The sequence below is a fragment of the Malaclemys terrapin genome, chromosome 8, assembly GCF_027887155.1.
Source record: "Malaclemys terrapin pileata isolate rMalTer1 chromosome 8, rMalTer1.hap1, whole genome shotgun sequence".
In the NCBI taxonomy this organism is placed as follows: domain Eukaryota; kingdom Metazoa; phylum Chordata; order Testudines; family Emydidae; genus Malaclemys; species Malaclemys terrapin.
Genome location: NC_071512.1, coordinates 36,793,969 through 36,811,265, shown reverse-complemented (window position 1 = coordinate 36,811,265; position 17,297 = coordinate 36,793,969). Strand labels below are relative to the sequence as shown.

General features: G+C 52.4%; 1 protein-coding gene across 1 annotated transcript; it reads left to right on the top strand.

Moving 5' to 3' along the window:
* The first annotated feature begins 515 nt into the window (after positions 1-515).
* Positions 516-16,332, top strand: HBEGF (heparin binding EGF like growth factor). The gene is made up of 6 exons (XM_054038694.1): positions 516-1,219; positions 1,730-1,903; positions 7,267-7,444; positions 12,605-12,760; positions 13,381-13,474; positions 15,132-16,332. The coding sequence occupies exons 1-5, from the start codon at positions 1,177-1,179 to the stop codon at positions 13,451-13,453; spliced, it is 624 nt and encodes a 207-aa protein (XP_053894669.1). The 5' UTR covers positions 516-1,176; the 3' UTR covers positions 13,454-13,474; positions 15,132-16,332.
* The last annotated feature ends 965 nt before the right edge of the window (positions 16,333-17,297 follow it).

The following is a 17,297-nucleotide window of genomic DNA, read 5'->3' as shown; positions in this document are numbered from 1 at the left end:
AGAGTGTTCATATATGTGTCTGATAATTCTGTTCTTTACTATAGTTTCAACCAATTTGCCTGGTACTGAAGTTAGGCTTACCAGCCTGTAATTGCTATTATCGCTTCTGGTGCCTTGTTTTAAATTTGGTGTCACATTAGCTATCCTCCATCCAGTCATCTGGTACATTACCACAGTTAGTATTTCAGCAGTTTTATATTTGAGTTATTTCAGAATACCAGCTGGTCCTGGTGACCAATCACTATTCATCAATTTGTTCCAAAACCTCCTCTATTGACACCTCAATCTGTGACAGTTCCTCTGATTTGTCACCAAAAAAGAATGGCTCAGGTGTGAGAATCTCCCTCATATCCTCTGCAGTGAAGACCCATGCAAAGAATTAATTTTGTTTCTCTGCAATGACATTTTCTTGAGTACTTGTGGCACCTTAGAGACTAACAAATTTATTAGAGCATAAGCTTTGTTAGTCTCTAAGGTGCCACAAGTACTCCTGTTCTTTTTGCGGATACAGACTAACACGGCTGCTACTCTGAAACCTGTCATTTTCTTGAGTGTTCCTTTAGCACCCTGATCTCCAGTGGCCCCACTGCTTGTTTAGCAGGCTTCCTGCTTCTGAAGCACTTAAAAAGTTTTTTTGCGGTGAGTTTTTGAGTCTTTTACTAGTTGCTCTTCAAATTATTTTTGGCATGCCTGATTATACTTTTACAGTTGACTTGCAGATTGCCCCCACCTCCAAGAAACCTGGCTGTCTCACCCCCAAAGTTAAGGGGACCTGAGTCACCCAGCACCAGCTTGACAGAGGGAATCCCCCTCCCACACAGTCCCCAGAGCACTCACGCCACCCCCCGCCCTCAGCGGGCGTGGCATACACACCAGCATGGCCCCACCCTCCAGCCTCTACCCCTGGTGCTGGCACAGACTGGGGCGGGAGAGAGAGAGGGGGCTCCTGCTGAGAGCTGGGCACGTGTGCGCCGGGGAGGTCGGGCAGAGCAAGGCGCCTGGCAGCGCGCTGTCCGTGCCGAGGGAGCCCAGCGGTGTCTAACGCGAGGCGGCACAGCTCGGCGGGGTGCCGTGGGAGCTAGCGGGGCGATCGCAGAGCCCAGCCCAGAGCGCTGCGGGCACGGCCAGCGGGTGGAAGCGGCCAGTGCGGGAGCCACGCGCCGGACAGAGAGCGACATGAAGCGGCTGCTCGTGGCTGTCAGCGTCCTTCTGACTGCAGGTGAGGGGCTGGGCGAGCGGCACGCGGCGCCGTCCCGCAGGGGAGCGCGAGCGGCGGCTGCGGGCAAAGTTTGTTCCTTGCCCTTCCCCCGAATGGCCCGTGCTTTGGCACCGCAGCAGAACGCGCCGCGGCCGAGCCCGCCGGGCAGCCGGGAGCTCTCTGCCCACGCGCCCAGTGTCCAGGTGCTGGAGGCCGCGCTTGCATAATGGGCCGGGGCCGGGCTCCCTCTGGCGGGGGAGCCCCTCGCCTTGGCCTCCCTCCAGGAGCCCCCTCCCTAGCCGGCAGGGCCCTGCTGTGCCCGGGAGCCGTTCCGAGCCCCCCGCCTGGCTCTGCGGCCGGTGCTCTGCCGGGGCGCGGAGCTTCATTCATCCGGGGGGCGACCCGGCCCGGGGCTGTGATTATAAATACGGTACCCGGCCCCGGGGCTGCCGTATGGAGAGCGTCCGGCAAGTGCGGTGTGGTGCGGTGCCCGGCGCTGTCCTCTCAGGAACGCCGCTCTCTGTCCCACAGGGTGTTCCGTGGCAGCGCCCGGAGAGGGGCTGGAAGTGCTGCGGGGCCCGGGCTTCCACGAGGCGAGCGGCGGCCGGTCCATCGCGCGGCTGCTCCGGAGCGGGCTGGAGGAGGAGCGCGACCCGGACGGCGGCGGGATCTCGTCGGGGGATTATTTCCTGGAGCTCCCGAGAGGTGCGTGTGTGCGGGGCTCGCCGGGCGCGGGGGACGGGCAGCGGCAGGTGGCCTCCCTTGAGGAGGCAGCCCGCGGGTCCCGATCCGGCAGTCCGCGGGTCCTAATCCGGGGCTGACCAGAGGCTGGGTGCTCGGATCCAGGGTGAGAGGTTCGAGCCCAGCTCAGGAACAAACGCAGCGGGCTGCTGAAGGGAAATTGATTTAACTCCGGCAGCGCTGAGATCTCCTGGGTAAGGGAGGAAGTGACCCCGGTACCAGGGGACCCTTTCCCCACTCGGGAGTGTCACAGGTTGCATCTTCTGTGTGATACCATGGCGGAGAGGGGGAAGGAGAGGGAGTGAGTCAGATGCAGCAATATACATAAGCAGGTGCTTAACTTTAAGCATGGCCCATTGGCTTCCAGGGAGCCTGCTTAAAGCTAACCACATGCTTTGCTGAGCTGGCATGGCTTGGGACGGGAGATTATTCCTGGGGCTGCTGGTGGGGTGAGGAGCATGGTGTGATTGGCTAGGCTGGGTGGATAGGGAGAAACTTTTGTAACTAGAGCGGGGTTGACTCTGGGGAGTTTCTCTTGGGCACTGAAAGGCAAGGAGTGTCCCTGGGAGAGGCCAGGAGTGGGGTAAGCCCCAGAGCTGAGGGGGCAGTTCTGTTGTTGATTGATGTGTGCAGAGCCCTGACAGCAGGAATTCAATGAGGGAGAGGAAGCCAGGCCAGAATGTTCCCACGGAAATTCCTGCCTTATTTGCTTTGTGTCGGTTCAGTTGTTTTTAGTATTTCCTTGTCTGTGCTCTTTGCCTTTTCTGTTACCCTGGAGTCCCCAGTCCCCTGCCGAGACCCAGTGCTGCATTCCCTGTAACACCCATATCCCCAGTACTGCATCCCTGTTATCCCTAGTCCCTGGGGACTCTTCCCAGGTCCAGCACGCAGTTCTTTGTCACATGCAGTCATTCATGGCATGTTTAATGCACAGCCCTCTCCAAAGCAGGAGGAGAGGGAGAGACTGTAGCTAAGGGGTCCTGTAACTGTTCAGTTGTTGAAGTAATGCCCTCTCTTGTGGGAAAGTCCTATAGAACAGAATAGAGTCATAGATTCCTAGGCTAGAAGGGACCATTACGATCAGCCACAGGCCAGAGAACTGCTCCAAAATAATGCCTAGAGCAGATCTTTTAGGAAAACGTCCAGTCTAGATTAGTGAGGGCACTGAGAGGGCTCTGTGGAAATGGCTTTAAAACCCCACGTCATTCAATAGAGATGGAGATCATTCCATAGGTGTTTTGCACCTCTATGTAGAAATCTATAAAAGATATGGGATTCCCTATTCGCTTCTATAGGATGGTCCCCAAAAGCCTACAGAAAGGTTGAGGACTCTGTATTACATCATCTGGGACGCTCCCCTATGTGGATCCATCCAGTTGAGATTGCATGCCATCCCAATCTGGAGTGGTCACCACCCGTGAGTCACACCCTACCGCCCACACATTGCTACTCCTCATACCAACCAGGGGTTAGTCACTGAGCTGGGGGCATCTGAGTCCACCTTCACCCTGCTGTGCCTGTCCATTTATGTCTGGTTTCTCTAACATTCTTTGGGAGAAGTGCCTGTCCCATTGAAAACAGCAGGAGTGTGGGCGTTAGCTTGGTCGTGACCAGGATTTGACACAGGAACAAATTCAGACCTGGCGTTACCAGTGTAACTCCACTGACATCACTCAGATTGCACACACGCACACCGTCTGCCTGTTATGCTCTGTGGCTTTTCCTCATTTTTGTTTCCTCTCTAGGCTTGTCATGGTTCCTCTCCATCTGTGATTGTGTGCCCATCAGCTTTGCAAAACGAGGCTGATCTATTGCACCACGGGGTGGAGTCTGGGGAGACTCATCCTCTCTCCCTGTCTGTCCTCACCACAAACCTTTCCTCACTCTCCTCCTTTCCTGTCTCTGCCCACGACTAGCTGTCACAGTTCTCCACACCTCACACCCACGCTCCTTGGGCCACCCTCTCCTCTTCATTTCTCCACATCTTTCTGCTCCTCTTGGGGTGGGTGCATTTCTTCTTTCTGAATGCCAGCACTGAGCAGTTGGAAGGCCAAGAGGTGTCTCGCTCTAGTGTGGGTAAGCTGACAGGCCTCTGATGTGTCAGGTTTGAGAAGAGGATCAGTTGGGAGTGGGACGCTTAGCTGTGACCCTAGTACTTCGGGGAGTGGTAGTCACCTGTTCTTGCCTCCTCCACACTCTCTAGGGCAGCGCTTCTCAGTCGGGGTGGGTCATGGAGAGCAGTCAGAGTGATTGCAAGGGTGAAATTTTATTAAAGTCTAAAGCAGAGAAGATCTGGCTGCCCCTCACACCCTTGCCCTCCGGGGTCAGTGTTCTCTGTCAGCCTCTCGAAGTACACGCACAAATTAATCACGTAGGTTGATCATTGCTACCCTTGCTTTGGAAAGTAAGTGGATTGTGAAAATATTTGATGAAGGGTGGCCAGCGTGGATGGGTTGAGACACACTGCTCAAAGAGGCCCTCAGTTTTTCTCTGGCCTCGGAGCCCCTCCCTCAAACCCCATCACTCCTGATGCCTCTAGCTGTTGTGTCAGCCGTACCCAGCGGAAGGGAGACGTCCCTGAGCTATCTTGAGGCACTGATCAGTCTGGAACATGCTCTCTGCATGCAGGGGTCTGAGCCATCATTTTCTGCTCTTGGCTTACCACACCCTTCCTACTTCTTGTGCCTGTGAGCCAGCCGCAGATCCCGGCTGGCCAGAGTGGAACGACAGGCCTGTGAGATGGCTTCGCTCAAATGACTGTCCTCCACCTGCAGAGTTCCCTTGATCTCTGATCTGCGGACAAGAGGATAGAGCAGGGGTGGGCAAACTTTTTGGCCCAAGGGCCACATCAGGGTGCAAAACTGTATGGAGGGTCGGATAGGGAAGGCAGTGCCTCCCCAAACAGCCTGGTCCCCGCCCCCATCCGCCCCCTCCCATTTCCTGCTCCCTGGCTGCCCCCCTCAGAACTCCACACCCATCCAACCCCCCCCCCCACTCCTTATCTCCTGACTGCCCCCTCCCAGGACTCCTGCCCCTAACCGCCCCCCCGGGACCCCACCTGCTATCTAACTCCCCCTGTTCCCCATCCCCTGACCGTCCCCCCCAGAACCTCTGCCCCATCCAACCGCCCCCTGTCCCCTGACTGCCCCCTGAGATCTCCTGCCCCTTATCCAACCCCCCGGCCCTATGGCTGCAGGGGAGGGGGAACAGCAGAGGAGGGGCCCGGGGCTAGCTTCCTGGGCCAAGAGCTCGGGGGCTGGGCATGACCGTCCCGGGGGCCGGATGTGGCCCGTGAGACGAAGTTTGCCCACCTCTGGAATAGAGGCACAAGGGCCTGGGAGGCAAGCAGGGAGAAGTGAAAGCACCACAGTGCAGTTCCGAGCGTCCTTCCCCTTTCCCTGCGATAGCAACCCTCTGCCCTGCGGGTCACAGTGCCTGCGGCAGGGAAATAAGCCAGCAGGGCTCCCATCGGACACACGCAGTTCCTGTGCATTTTGTTGTCTCTGTGGTTCTTCGTGAAGTGAGAACTTGCAAAGCTCCTGCAATACCCTGAGTGGCTCCTTCTTCTATTTCTCTGGCCCTGGTGGAGTCTGAGCCTGCCGGTACTGCCAGGCCCCCCACACTGTGTGGTACTTGGAGGCCAGATTCTGCTGCCCACCACGGGGTGCTGGAGAATTCAGGCCTTACTCCAAGTGAGGAGGGTATTGGACCCTAGCCCTTAATCACAGAAATGTGGGGCTGGTAGGGACCTCGACAGGTCGTCTAGCCCAGCCCTTGTGCTGAGTCAGCACCAAGGAAACCTAGACCATCCTGACCAGTGTTTGCCCAGTCTGTTCTTAAAAACCTCCAGCAATGGGGATTCCACAACGTCCCTTGGTAACTGCTCCAGAGCTTCACTATCCTTAGAATTAGAAAACTGAGGCCTCACCAGTGCCGAGTAGAGTGGGACAGTTCCCTCCCTTTTCTTACATACGACATGCCTGTTAATACACTCCAAAATGATGTTAGTCTTTTGTGCAACTGCATCACACTGTTGACTCATGGTTGCTACATGTCCGGTGTTATCTGGGGCTGTCCCAGTTTCAATGAGGAATACCACTTCCTCCAGGCCTGGTGTGTGTGTGTGTGTGTGGGCAGGGGGCAATACAGTAGCTTATAACATGTCGGTTTTCAAGGCTTGAAAGTTGACATCATGTTGCAGCGTGATGTTTGGATGCAGAGTGGTAATGGCACAAGGTGATGATTCCTTAGCTGTGTCACTGACACCACCATAGAGTGTAAGGTCTGGTCTATACTACCCGCCTGAATCGGCGGGTAGAAATCGACCTCTCGGGGATCGATTTATCGCGTCCTGTCGGGACGCGACAATCGATCCCCGAATCGGCGCTCTAACTCCACCAGCAGAGGTGGTAGTAAGCGCCGCCGACAAAAAGCGGCAGAAGTCGATTTTGCCGCCGTCCTCACAACGGGGTAAGTCGGCTGCAATATGTCGAATTCAGCTACGCTATTCACGTAGCTGAATTTGCGTATCTTAAATCGACTCCCCGCTGTAGTGTAGATGTACCCTAAGAGTTCTTCAGGTTTCCCAAAATTCCCATCTTCTTGTTCCTGAGCCAATGAGGCATGCTGTAGTGCTGTATGCTCCCACCGAAGTCCCTCAGAATTCATGGTGCTCAGCACCTGGTAGGGTCAAGCTGTTTGCCTGGAGACTGAGAATAGCCAGGATGGCCTGGTGCTTTGGCTGTCATCAGAGTAATTTCTAAGCACAGCTGGGGGAGGCATAGTTTGACTTTAAAAATTGTTTCCACTGAAATTCAAAAATGACAGATTTCATGGAACTGTGTCTGTTTACATCAGCTTGTTTTCAGAAAACCTAAATTTGGGGCCTGAACTGACCTGCCAGTGCTCTGTAATACTGCATGTGTCCTGTGTGCAAGCCATCATTGTAACCACAGGAAAATCAGCCTGATTAGGACTATGAATAGCCTCTTACAAAAGATCAGACTGATCAGAGAAATAAAGGGTAGATAAAGACTCAATTCTTAATCTTCTGTGGTCAGTAGAAACCAGCGTATATAATAGTAACACGTGAGGTATGTACTGTCCTGTTTTTCTCTCTGAATCTGCACTAACTTGTTCCCTTCTTTCCTTTAGCATCTCTATGAATCAGAAATGCTCTGATATTTGTTGAAATCTGCAAAAATGGTGAAACCTCTGGCTGTGGGCAGATAGTCTGTCAGTGATGCTAGAGCTGAGGCAGATGCCTGACAAAATGCTGTGCTGGATACAGTTGAGTTGACTTGTGTTCTTTTAAAATTGTCTTCCAGTGGCCTCCTTGTCCAAGCCAGAAGGTCTGGTTACTCCAAAAAAAGAAGGGAATGGGAAGAAAAGGAGGAAGGGCAAAGGCAAGGGGAAGAAGAGAGACCCATGTCTGCGAAAGTACAAGGACTTCTGTATTCATGGAGAATGCAAATACATCAGTGAACTGAAAGCTCCATCCTGCATGTAAGTTATTGGCATATCTCTGACCTAGGGGAACCTTAGTCATTGTTCCTTGAATTCTCTAAACCACACACAGGAAATGTGTAGGAGATATTTTTAGTGCATACTCTTAGAGCCCTGCGCAGATACAAAATTTGGATCCACATCCAATCCGTGATCTGCAAACATGGTGAACAATACGTCCGCGGATTTGCAGGGCTCCACATACTCTCACTCTGTGAGGATTCTCTTCTGTTTCACATGCTGCTTGGGTTTTTGCATCGCTTTGGCACCCTGTGATCAACCCTGTACTCTGTTGGGTCTTGTTTAAGGCACAGGTCCAGATGTGTGTCCCTCTATCACACACATTAGCCTTCCATTAAATTCCCCAGTGGTCTGAATTCAGGGATGCCACGTGAATCTCTGTGGGCCCTGAGTGAGCATGGAGTTAAGCCTTCAGGAAGTCAGTATGACACAACTTCCCTTTGTGGCGTGTTTGTCTATTGCAGGGCACTTGGTAGCCCTTTCCAGTCACACTTTCAGAAGTGGGCACTCACTTTAGGAATCCAGACTCAGGTGCCTGTAGCCTATGTTTCAGGAGTGCTGGATCCCCCCAACTCCAGCTGAGGTCAGTAGGAGCTGGGATGTTCTGCATGATGCATCTCTGAAGATCACGCCCTGGGAGCAGGGGGCTGAGCTATCCTGAAAATCTAACCATAGATGTCTCAAGCTGGGCACCCAGCAACAGAGGCACCTGAATTCAGTGTCCGCTCTTGAACATGGCTTTTCCTATCTTCATGGGCCCATCTAATTAATGTGTCCCATGGTGTATTATGCAGGTAGCAGCTCTGGTGATGGCTGGGGAGGGGGTAGAGGAAGAGTCACAGAGAACGGGGAAGCTGGAAGGATCCACTTGGCCCTGGGAGATTCTGACATTGGCAGAGTGACGGAGTATTCTTTCCACACCAAGAACCTACTCTTGAATAATGTCTTCAAAGGACAAAACTGAAAAATGCTTTCGTTCAGCATCAGGCATACGCACTGGCTACTGTCACGCAGTCTAGCAGCGAGACCCGCTAGGCCAGGGGTGGGCAAACTTTTTGGCCCGAGGGCCACATCTGAGTATGGAAATTGTATGGCGGGCCATGAATGCTCACAGCATTGGGGTTGGGGTGCAGGAAGGGGTGAGGGCTCCGGGGTGGGGCCAGAAATTAGGAGTTATGGGTGCAGGAGGGTGCTCTGGGCTGGGACTGAGGGGTTCGGAGGGCAGGAGGGGGATAAGGGCTGGGGCAGGGGGTTGGGGCATGGGAGAGGGATCAGGGGTGCGGGCTCTAGGCGGCGCTTACCTCAAGCAGCTCCCGGAAGCAGCGGCATGTCTCCCCTCTGGCTCCTATGCGGACCTGTGGCCAGGCGGCTTTGTGTGCTGCTCTGTCCGCACGTGCTGCCCCTGCAGCTCCCATTGGCTGCAGTTCCTGGCCAATGGGAGCTGCGGGGGCGGCACTTGAGGCGGGGGCAGCATGGGGAGCCCCCTAGCTGCCTCTATGCGTAGGAGCCGGAGGGAGGACATGCGGCTGCTTCTGGGAGCTGCGGCACGTGCGCACGGAGCGGTCCCTGACCCCACTGCCTGGCTGGAGCGCAGGAGCGAGGCAAGCCTCAGACCCCGCTCCCCAGCGGGAGCTCGAGGGCCGGATTAAATCAGCTGGTGGGCCAGATGTGGCCCATGGGCCGTAGTTTGCCCACCTTGCACTAGGCCATGGAATACTTTCTCAAAGGGAAACAGTGGAAGCTGAAAACAAAAGCCCTGGAGAACACACTGTAGGGAAGGTTTTTACAGTGACCAGCGGAAGATGGGGCGAGACGTGACTGGGTTCTTCCATCTCTGATTCTCTTGGTTAAGCTGATGTATTTGTTGTGAGTGCTGCAAGCAAGTTCTCCCTATGCATTAGAGTTTATGATCACTTCGGCTTGTCTGCCACTGTCTCACCATGGAGATGAGGTAGATGGTCTTCTCCAGCACAGAGGTCTCTTTCTGAGGAGCTCCCTTCAAGGCCTCCTTGTCCTAGACCATCTAGTGCAGGGCTCTGCTCTTATTCTGCAGCAGTTTGGGGCTTGGGGGCTGGAAAGGGAAAGTAAATCTCTTCATCCACCTCTTCAAATGTGACAGCCCTGTCTGTTGCACCAGTGCAGTAGTGCAAGCAGAAGGAGAATTTGGTGTTCAGACTCTCTCTGTCCCAGCTCCAAGCAGCCAGGGTTGGAGACAACAGCTTTGAGGGCACTGTGCATGGCAGCCTGCCAGGAACATGTTGAAGCTTCTCCATTATGAGCCATTCCTCTGTTTACTCCCATGTTAGAGCTGCTTCCCTGAGCTGAACTACTGCTGTTAATTAATCATTCTCTGCCTCTCCTGGGTGCCTTCCTCTGAGGAGCTCAAAACTCTTTCAGACATGGATGGACTCCCTCTGCTATCACCGTCAGGAAGTAGGGAAGTATCAGTCACCCATGCCCACTGCACAGGCGGGGAAGCTAAAGCTGGCGAGAGTTTGTTGCAATGTGGACACTGGCCTGAATCTCGCAGCTCATTTCTTGTCAGACTTCACAGAACACTGATCTTGTGGTGCTCTGTAACCCATCCCCTGAGCTACCACTGCCTGTCCACAGAACTTGCTGAAGATCGCAGAGCTCTGGCTCGCGTCTTGTGCAGCCTTCTGGCATTGGAAACGTGGGGCAGCGTGGTGTTGCGGAGATCAGCGAGTGCTGCCCTGGGAGCCTCTGAGCGTTCTCTGCCCTGAAGCTGCAGCTGAGGGAATTCCTAACACAGCCTGAGCAGCCGTCTCCTGAAACATGATGCTCGCAGCAGCCGCCAGCACAGAGCAGTATTTGCTGTCAGGGTCCTAAGCAGCTCACTATCTGGGCTGCTGCAAAGGTCGATGACACCTCTTGCAGGAGAGCAGCAGGTGCTTGGAGGACGGACTCTCTGGACAGTCAGGCACTCGACTGAACTCCTGAGGGATCTTGCTGGGGACGCTCTTCCTTAACCAGTGCTTCCTGCGGGGACAAGGCCTTAGGGCAGCGATGGAAGATGATGTCTGGAGGACAAGGGCCAGGGCTGGATTAAGGCTCACCCATCCAGACCTCAGCAGGAGGCAGACTCCACTGTTCAGAAGGCCACATTCCCACAAGCTAGTTTCCCTAGTAGCATTCTTCTGCCTCAGTTCCCCCATCCCTGATGAGAGCAGAGGCTCCGAGGTGGCTAACTAAGGCCACTGCTCTTGCCTTTAACAAGATCTAAAGGAGTCTGAGGTTCTCAGCTGCAGTGGCTGAGTAGCCACCCGCTGAGAAAGCTGAGGGTTTGTGAGATTCCAGCCTTGCTCTGCTCAGCCAGCATCTTTGGCGGATCCAGGGCTGCTGCTTTGAGTTTCATTGCGACCTTTGCCTGCTGTGGTTGTTGGGAGAACATGTGGATGTAGCACACTATGGTGTTAGCTGAGGGCACTGGCAGCACTTTGTTCTGGAGAGGGCTCGGGGTTTCCTGGAGACCTTCTGGCCCTTCAGCTCCTATGGTTCTTTGCTTTTGGTGTAATGTGAATATTGGAGGCTGAAGATGACATTGATACATGGCATGTGCTGGATTTAATGGCGCTCGGTCTAAACATGGGACACTTGATCTTGATGTCTGGCATGTGTCCACATGTTTGACAAGAAGCTCATCCCTCTGATTGGGCCTTGGCAAGGGTCCAGAGCTATGGGGGGGCATGTATATTAGGCTGTTTACGTGATTCTCCTTTGACTAACTGCAAGGGGCGTTTGGGTAATTAGCCTCCTGGCTCTGATGCAGATTTTATTTCTGTTCCATGAATAATTACCTGGCCAGAGGAGAGATTGGTGGCTCATGGGTCACGAGTGTTGGTTTGCTCCCGTTTGAGAAGTGCGTCTGTGGGAAATATCCCCAGAGGAGGCATTCAAACTTCTTTCATCTCCATTACCAAGCGTGAGGTCAGACCTGTCCTTGGCTTTCTTAAATGGGATTTCCAGGCTCTGAAAATGGGAGCTGAAGAGGTTTGTCCCAGTGCTGAGCTCTAAGTCCCTGACATGCTAATAGAATTCAAGGATCTCTGTGCAGTGGACGATACTTAGTTGAGCTCATATTTTAACGGTCTCCTCTCAGCCTATATCTAACGGGAGCTGGGATGACTCAAGCGTGCCCCAATGACAAAACTCTGATCCTGATGGTCAGGGTGGAGTGATGCCCCTGCTCCCACCCCTTCAGCCTGCCTCCTCACTAATCTCACCCCCTCTTACCTGCTTCTGAGCGCTGGAAGGCATATGACAGGATCTGGAGGGTTTAGGTGACCTAGTATGGTTCAGGGCAGACAAACAGAACTGGCTGGAGCTGGGAGCCCATCATGCACGGGGCAGCTATTCTGACACTTTTTTTATTTTGCATAGCACTGAATGATTTCAGTGTTCTACTCACCCATGAAATGCGGCCAGCTCTGGGGAGGAGCAAGGTAGTTAAAGGGAGCACAGCACGCTGCACGCCAGCAGGGCACTTTGGAGCAAGGTCCCTGAAAATGTCGTGGGATCGCTAATGTCTCCACAGACCCTTAGATTCAAAAGTCTTATGGGGAAGACCTCCATATGACCAGCTGAATGGAGTCCAATATATTCAGGCTGAAGGCTTGAATCCATCCTGCTGGGGATCCAGGCGGTCTAGGAAACCCCATCCTGATGCTTGGGCCAGTACCCACTCTGGTTCACTGTGGGAAATCCCAGCCCAGTGCCCAGCAGCAATGCCAAAGGGTTGGGCAGAGTGCTGGGCTGTACTGGATGTGGGGAGGACAGTAGAGAGCAATAGGTGATACTTGGACCTGTCAGGGACACTGTCCCTGGGAGGAGATGACTGCCCTGGAGCAGGTGCAGCTAAGGTCAGCAATGGCGATGCTGGGCCTGAAGGATCAACGCACTGAGCGAAGGTTCGGGGCTTGGGCCTTGTCTCACTGGCGAGGAGGAGGCCGTGCTGTGTCCTGAGAGCTAGGAGAGGGTCGGAGATGTTCCGTGACGCTTGGGTGGAAGGGGCTGGAGAACAGTTCCGATGATGATTAATACCCAGGGCAAAACTTTGCTCCTAGAGTGTCCCGTTGCTACTGTCTTTTAAACTGTCTTTCCTCCCCCCTCACAAACTAGATGCCAGCCAGGGTACCATGGCGAGCGGTGCCATGGCCTCACTCTCCCCGTGGAAAACCCCTTCACCAGTTATGACCACACCACAGCATTGGCCGTCGTAGCAGTGGTGCTGTCCTCTCTGTGTCTCATCATCATCGCTGCATTGCTGATGCTCAGGTGATGGGGAATGGGCTGCCACGTGCTGGTCACAAGACCTACCCCGCAATTTGGGGGTGGGAGGGAGGGAGGGAGGCTACCTGTGGTCGCACTGCATGGGATACACCCGCCTGCTCTTAAACCCAGAGCCCTGACCCCAACCTGGGTAAACTGCCCCCACTGACACCACTGCTGGTATTCCCTGGGGCTCAAGCCCTCTGTGTATGGGAGCAGGGGTCTCCCTGGTTCAGTGGCCGATGGCATTTATAGCCTTGGACCACCTTGCTGTCCAGTTTCTCTGTCCTTCTTGTCTTGGGGTTTTTTTTTATGCTCACCATGGGCTGGGTTTGTTCCCAGCTCTGCCCTGGCTTCTGTAGGGGAAGATCCAGCAATCTCAAACAGCTGGGGGAGAAGCGGGCTGATGGGAAGCAGTTGCTTTCTTTCTCCAGACATCAGAGATATCCAGCCTCCTGCGTCTCGCCCCAAGGGAGGCACCGAGATGGAAGATGTGGCATTGCATCATATGGCCAAGATGAGAACAGTGACAGCCCCAGGCGGCTCCTGTTGCGGCGGGTGGGTTCATGACCCTGACCAGAGCAGCAGTGGCACGCTGGTGAATGTCTGTCTGCTTGTGTTTGCAGGTGTCACAAAAGAGGAGTTTATGATGTAGAAAACGAAGAGAAAATTAAGTTGGGCATCACCGGAAACCACTGATGGCATCGGGGGGCCTGCAAGGTAACCCTCCAGCATGGGCATTGTGGCATGGCAGGGGCAGCTTCCATCTGCAAGACTGCACATGGCCCTGTTGGGCAGCGACAGGTGCAGCTAGTGGGCATCAGGGCTGGCTCCAGGCACCAGCTTCTCAAGCAGGTGCTTGGGGCGGCCACTCCGGAGAGGGGCGGCACGTCCAGGTATTTGGTGGCAATTCGGCTGACAGACCCTCACTCCACCTGGGAGCAAAGGACCTCCTGCCGAATTGCCGCCGCAGATCGCGATCGCGGCTTTTTGTTTTGGTTTGTTTTGTTTTGGCTGCTTGGGGCGGCCAAACCCCTGGAGCCGGCCCTGGTGGGCATGGAGCTTGATGGGTTCTGCAGACGTTCTGTCATACCGGGCCAGTTCTGTTCTCTCGTGCAGTCTGACAATGACTAATGTGTCCTTCTCGGATTGAGACTCGGAGCTCAATAGCCTGTGCCTATTACCAGAGCGCCGATAGGGAACAAACCCCATTTCTCTGATTCAGCCCCCAGAGGAGCAAATCCATGACTTTGCAGTGGGTCTCCCGGCCCTGCCGTTAGCCTGAAGTGAATGGATCACTTTGTACCCATCTCTGGCTTCCCGGCCAAGCCCAATTCTGAATCACCCTGCTGGTTTCCAAAGGCCAACATTGCCTTGCTCCCCCAGTCCCTCTCTATACTCCTCTGTGCTTCCTCCTTTCCAACCCACTCTACTGCTCCGATACCCTGCTCACAGGGTCCCCCACCCACTCCCTCTGCTCTGCCTCTCTGATCTCGGAGCCACATAACTCCCTCGCTCACTCCTCTGGTCATGGCCTCCCCTCTCCATAATTGGAGGTTGTTTCTTCACTTGTTCCTCTCTGTCTATCTGGGATTCCCTTCCTATGACCCACTGAGTCATCTCCCTTCTTTAAATCTTGCCTTTAAAAAGCCCTTCCTTTTCGCTCCCAAGTGTCCTTACCTTATTACTGTATCATTCTTCCATACTCCCTTCCTCAGCCACTGGTGTAGTGGTATTCTTCCAGTGTTGCACTGGCAATCAAAGGCTGTTTCACCCCACAGGCAGCTGTGCTTCAGTGGTGGGCAGGCACTGGGAAGGGGAAATGCCCCCTCCGCTAGTCCGAATGCTGATATCACACATGCTTCCAGGTTTTTAAATTAGGAAAATGTCATGTCTCCCGGGTGGGTGAATTAATATGTGGAAGGGATTACTAATTAGTGGGTGTCATTCCAGGGGAGACTTTATCAAAAAGGTAAATATAGGTTGTTCGGTCTGATGGCACAACTCACACGGAATCAGTGGGAGCTGTGGGTGATCAGTACCTGTGGAGATGAGCCATATTATTAATACCAATCTGCATCCCTGATCCTGTAAGGTCTGAGAGGCTGCATTGAAGTCAGTGGGAGCTCAGAGTACTCCACATCCAGATGGATGGGACACTGACTCTGGCTTTGATTCAGGAAAGCATTCACACATGTGCTTGAGTTCTTTTGACCTAGGCATGTTCCTAAGTTTCATGTACGAGCTTAAGTGTTTTCCTGAATCAACGCGTCAGTGCGGGGTGTTCTTTGAGGATTGGCACCCACCGCAAAGCACATCACCTTGCACAAGGCACAAGCGGTGATGTGAAATAACCCAATCTTGTGTTGTGTTTCAGGATTGAGCAGTGAAGCGATTCTACCTCCACCAAGAAGCCAGTCATAGCAACTTAAGACTCTGTTTATTGGACCTATTGAAAAACCAATGGGAGTGGAAGGGGAGTATCTGTTTTTGGGGGTTGTGTCAGGGAATGACTTCACTGAAACACACATCTCAATGAGCCAACCTGATCTGCTGGAATGAAAGAAGGTGGCAGGAGAGGTGACTTCCTACTTGATGGTTTCCAATAAGCAATGGAATTCCTTGAGGAGTCTCAGCTGAAGGGCTTCTGCTGAGGATGGAAAGCTGGACCTTCGCTTTAGTGCTTTGCTAGGGACTGAAGAGTAACTAAAACCAAACCTGAATTTGGATCCTTCAAACGCACGCTGAGGAACTAACTGTGAAAGACTTCAACTCCGCGGAGACTGACTTTGCGGCTTTATTAGATGGGGGCAGGGGAGGGAAACTATTTAACAAGATATTTTTCATGTTAAATTATATATTTATTTTAGATATACTGTACATAGTATTTATTTAGGGTCTGATCCTGTAGTCTGGAAATCAATGGGAGCTTTACCATGAGTTCAGACAGCAGGATTGGCCCTCACTTTTTAATGTGCAACATAATGGTCTAATAATTAACACTTTGTTACAAATGCTTACATATTATTTAATGATGACTGGAAAAGGAATATTTCATGTGGCACTATAAGGGGAAAAATATGGACAGCATGAGCCAAAAACCAGATTTCAATACTTCTGCATGTCCCCTTCTCCCTTCTTGCTGAGAAACAGCAGGCGAGGGGAATCATATGTATGGGGGCAAACTCAGACCTGCTGTAAGTGAGTGCAGCTCCACTGAATCTGACCTATACTGTCCAAACATTTCTATTATTCAAAACTTGACTGGTGCTTACTCCAGCCTCTGCAATTGAAAAAAGGGGAGGGTTGATTCAAAATCCAAAGCCTAGGCCAAACACCAAAGGTGCAGGAGACAAACATGGGGGGAACTATCTCAAGATAGGTTCTACGTGGTCTTTAGGACCCCAAGGAAGTCTTATGGGCTCTCTTCCCTCATGGAGATTCTTGCGTTAGAACAAGTTTGAGTTCGTGTGTGTGTCAAATTTCAGAGGCTGCAGTGAGCGACCTCATGTTGTTACATCCAGTGCTTCCAGAACAGGTTCAGATGTTACAATCAAAATAAAAATAACCCAGACTCACTTGTCTCCTGTTCATTGAGCCCTATGCTGGAAAGCCTCCTGAAAGCAAGGTGATGTATAGACAGTAGCAGGGAGTGTCAAAGCAGAGAGAGCTGGCTGTTTTTCCATGGGAAATCGGCTTTTCTCTAGCCTGTGTGGCTGCACTACACAAGGGCTCATTTTCAGACTGGAGTGCCTAAGTCTGCCCACCCATTTCCAGATTTGGGGTCTCATCTTGGCACTAAGCAGTATTTGTCTTTCTGTTTTCTAGTCCTGGAAAATATAGTGCCAATCTATAAAAGACAACTAGGGGAAATTATAGACCAGTCAGCTTAACTTCAGTACCTGGAAAGATAATGGAGCAAATAATGAAGCAATCAATTTGCAAACACTTAGATGATAATAAGGTGATAAGTAACAATCAGCATGGATTTGTCAAGAACAAATCATGTCAAACCAACTTAATAGCTTTCTTTGACAGGATAACAAGACTTGTGGATAGAGGGAAGAGGTAGATGTGGTATATCTTGACTTTAGTAAGGCTTTTGATACTGTCTTGCATGACCTTATAAACAAGCGAGGGAAATCCAACCTAGATGGAGCTACTATAAGGTGGGTACATAACTGGTTGGAAAACCGTTTCCAGAAAGTAGTTATCAGTGGTTCACAGTCAAACTGGAAGGGCATATCAAGGGTACTGCAGAAATCAGTTCTGGGTCAAGTTCTGTTCAATATCTCCATCAATGATTAGATAATGGCATAGAGAGTATACTTAAAGTTTATAGACGATACCAAGCTGGGAGGGGTTACAAGTGCTTTGGAGGATAGGATTTAAATTCAAAATGATATGGACAAACTGGAGAAATGGTCTGAAGTAAATAGGATGAAATTCAATAAGGACAAATGCAAAGTACTCCACTTAAGAAATGACAATGAATGGCACACACACAAAGTGGGAAATTACTGACTAGGAAAGAGTACTGCAG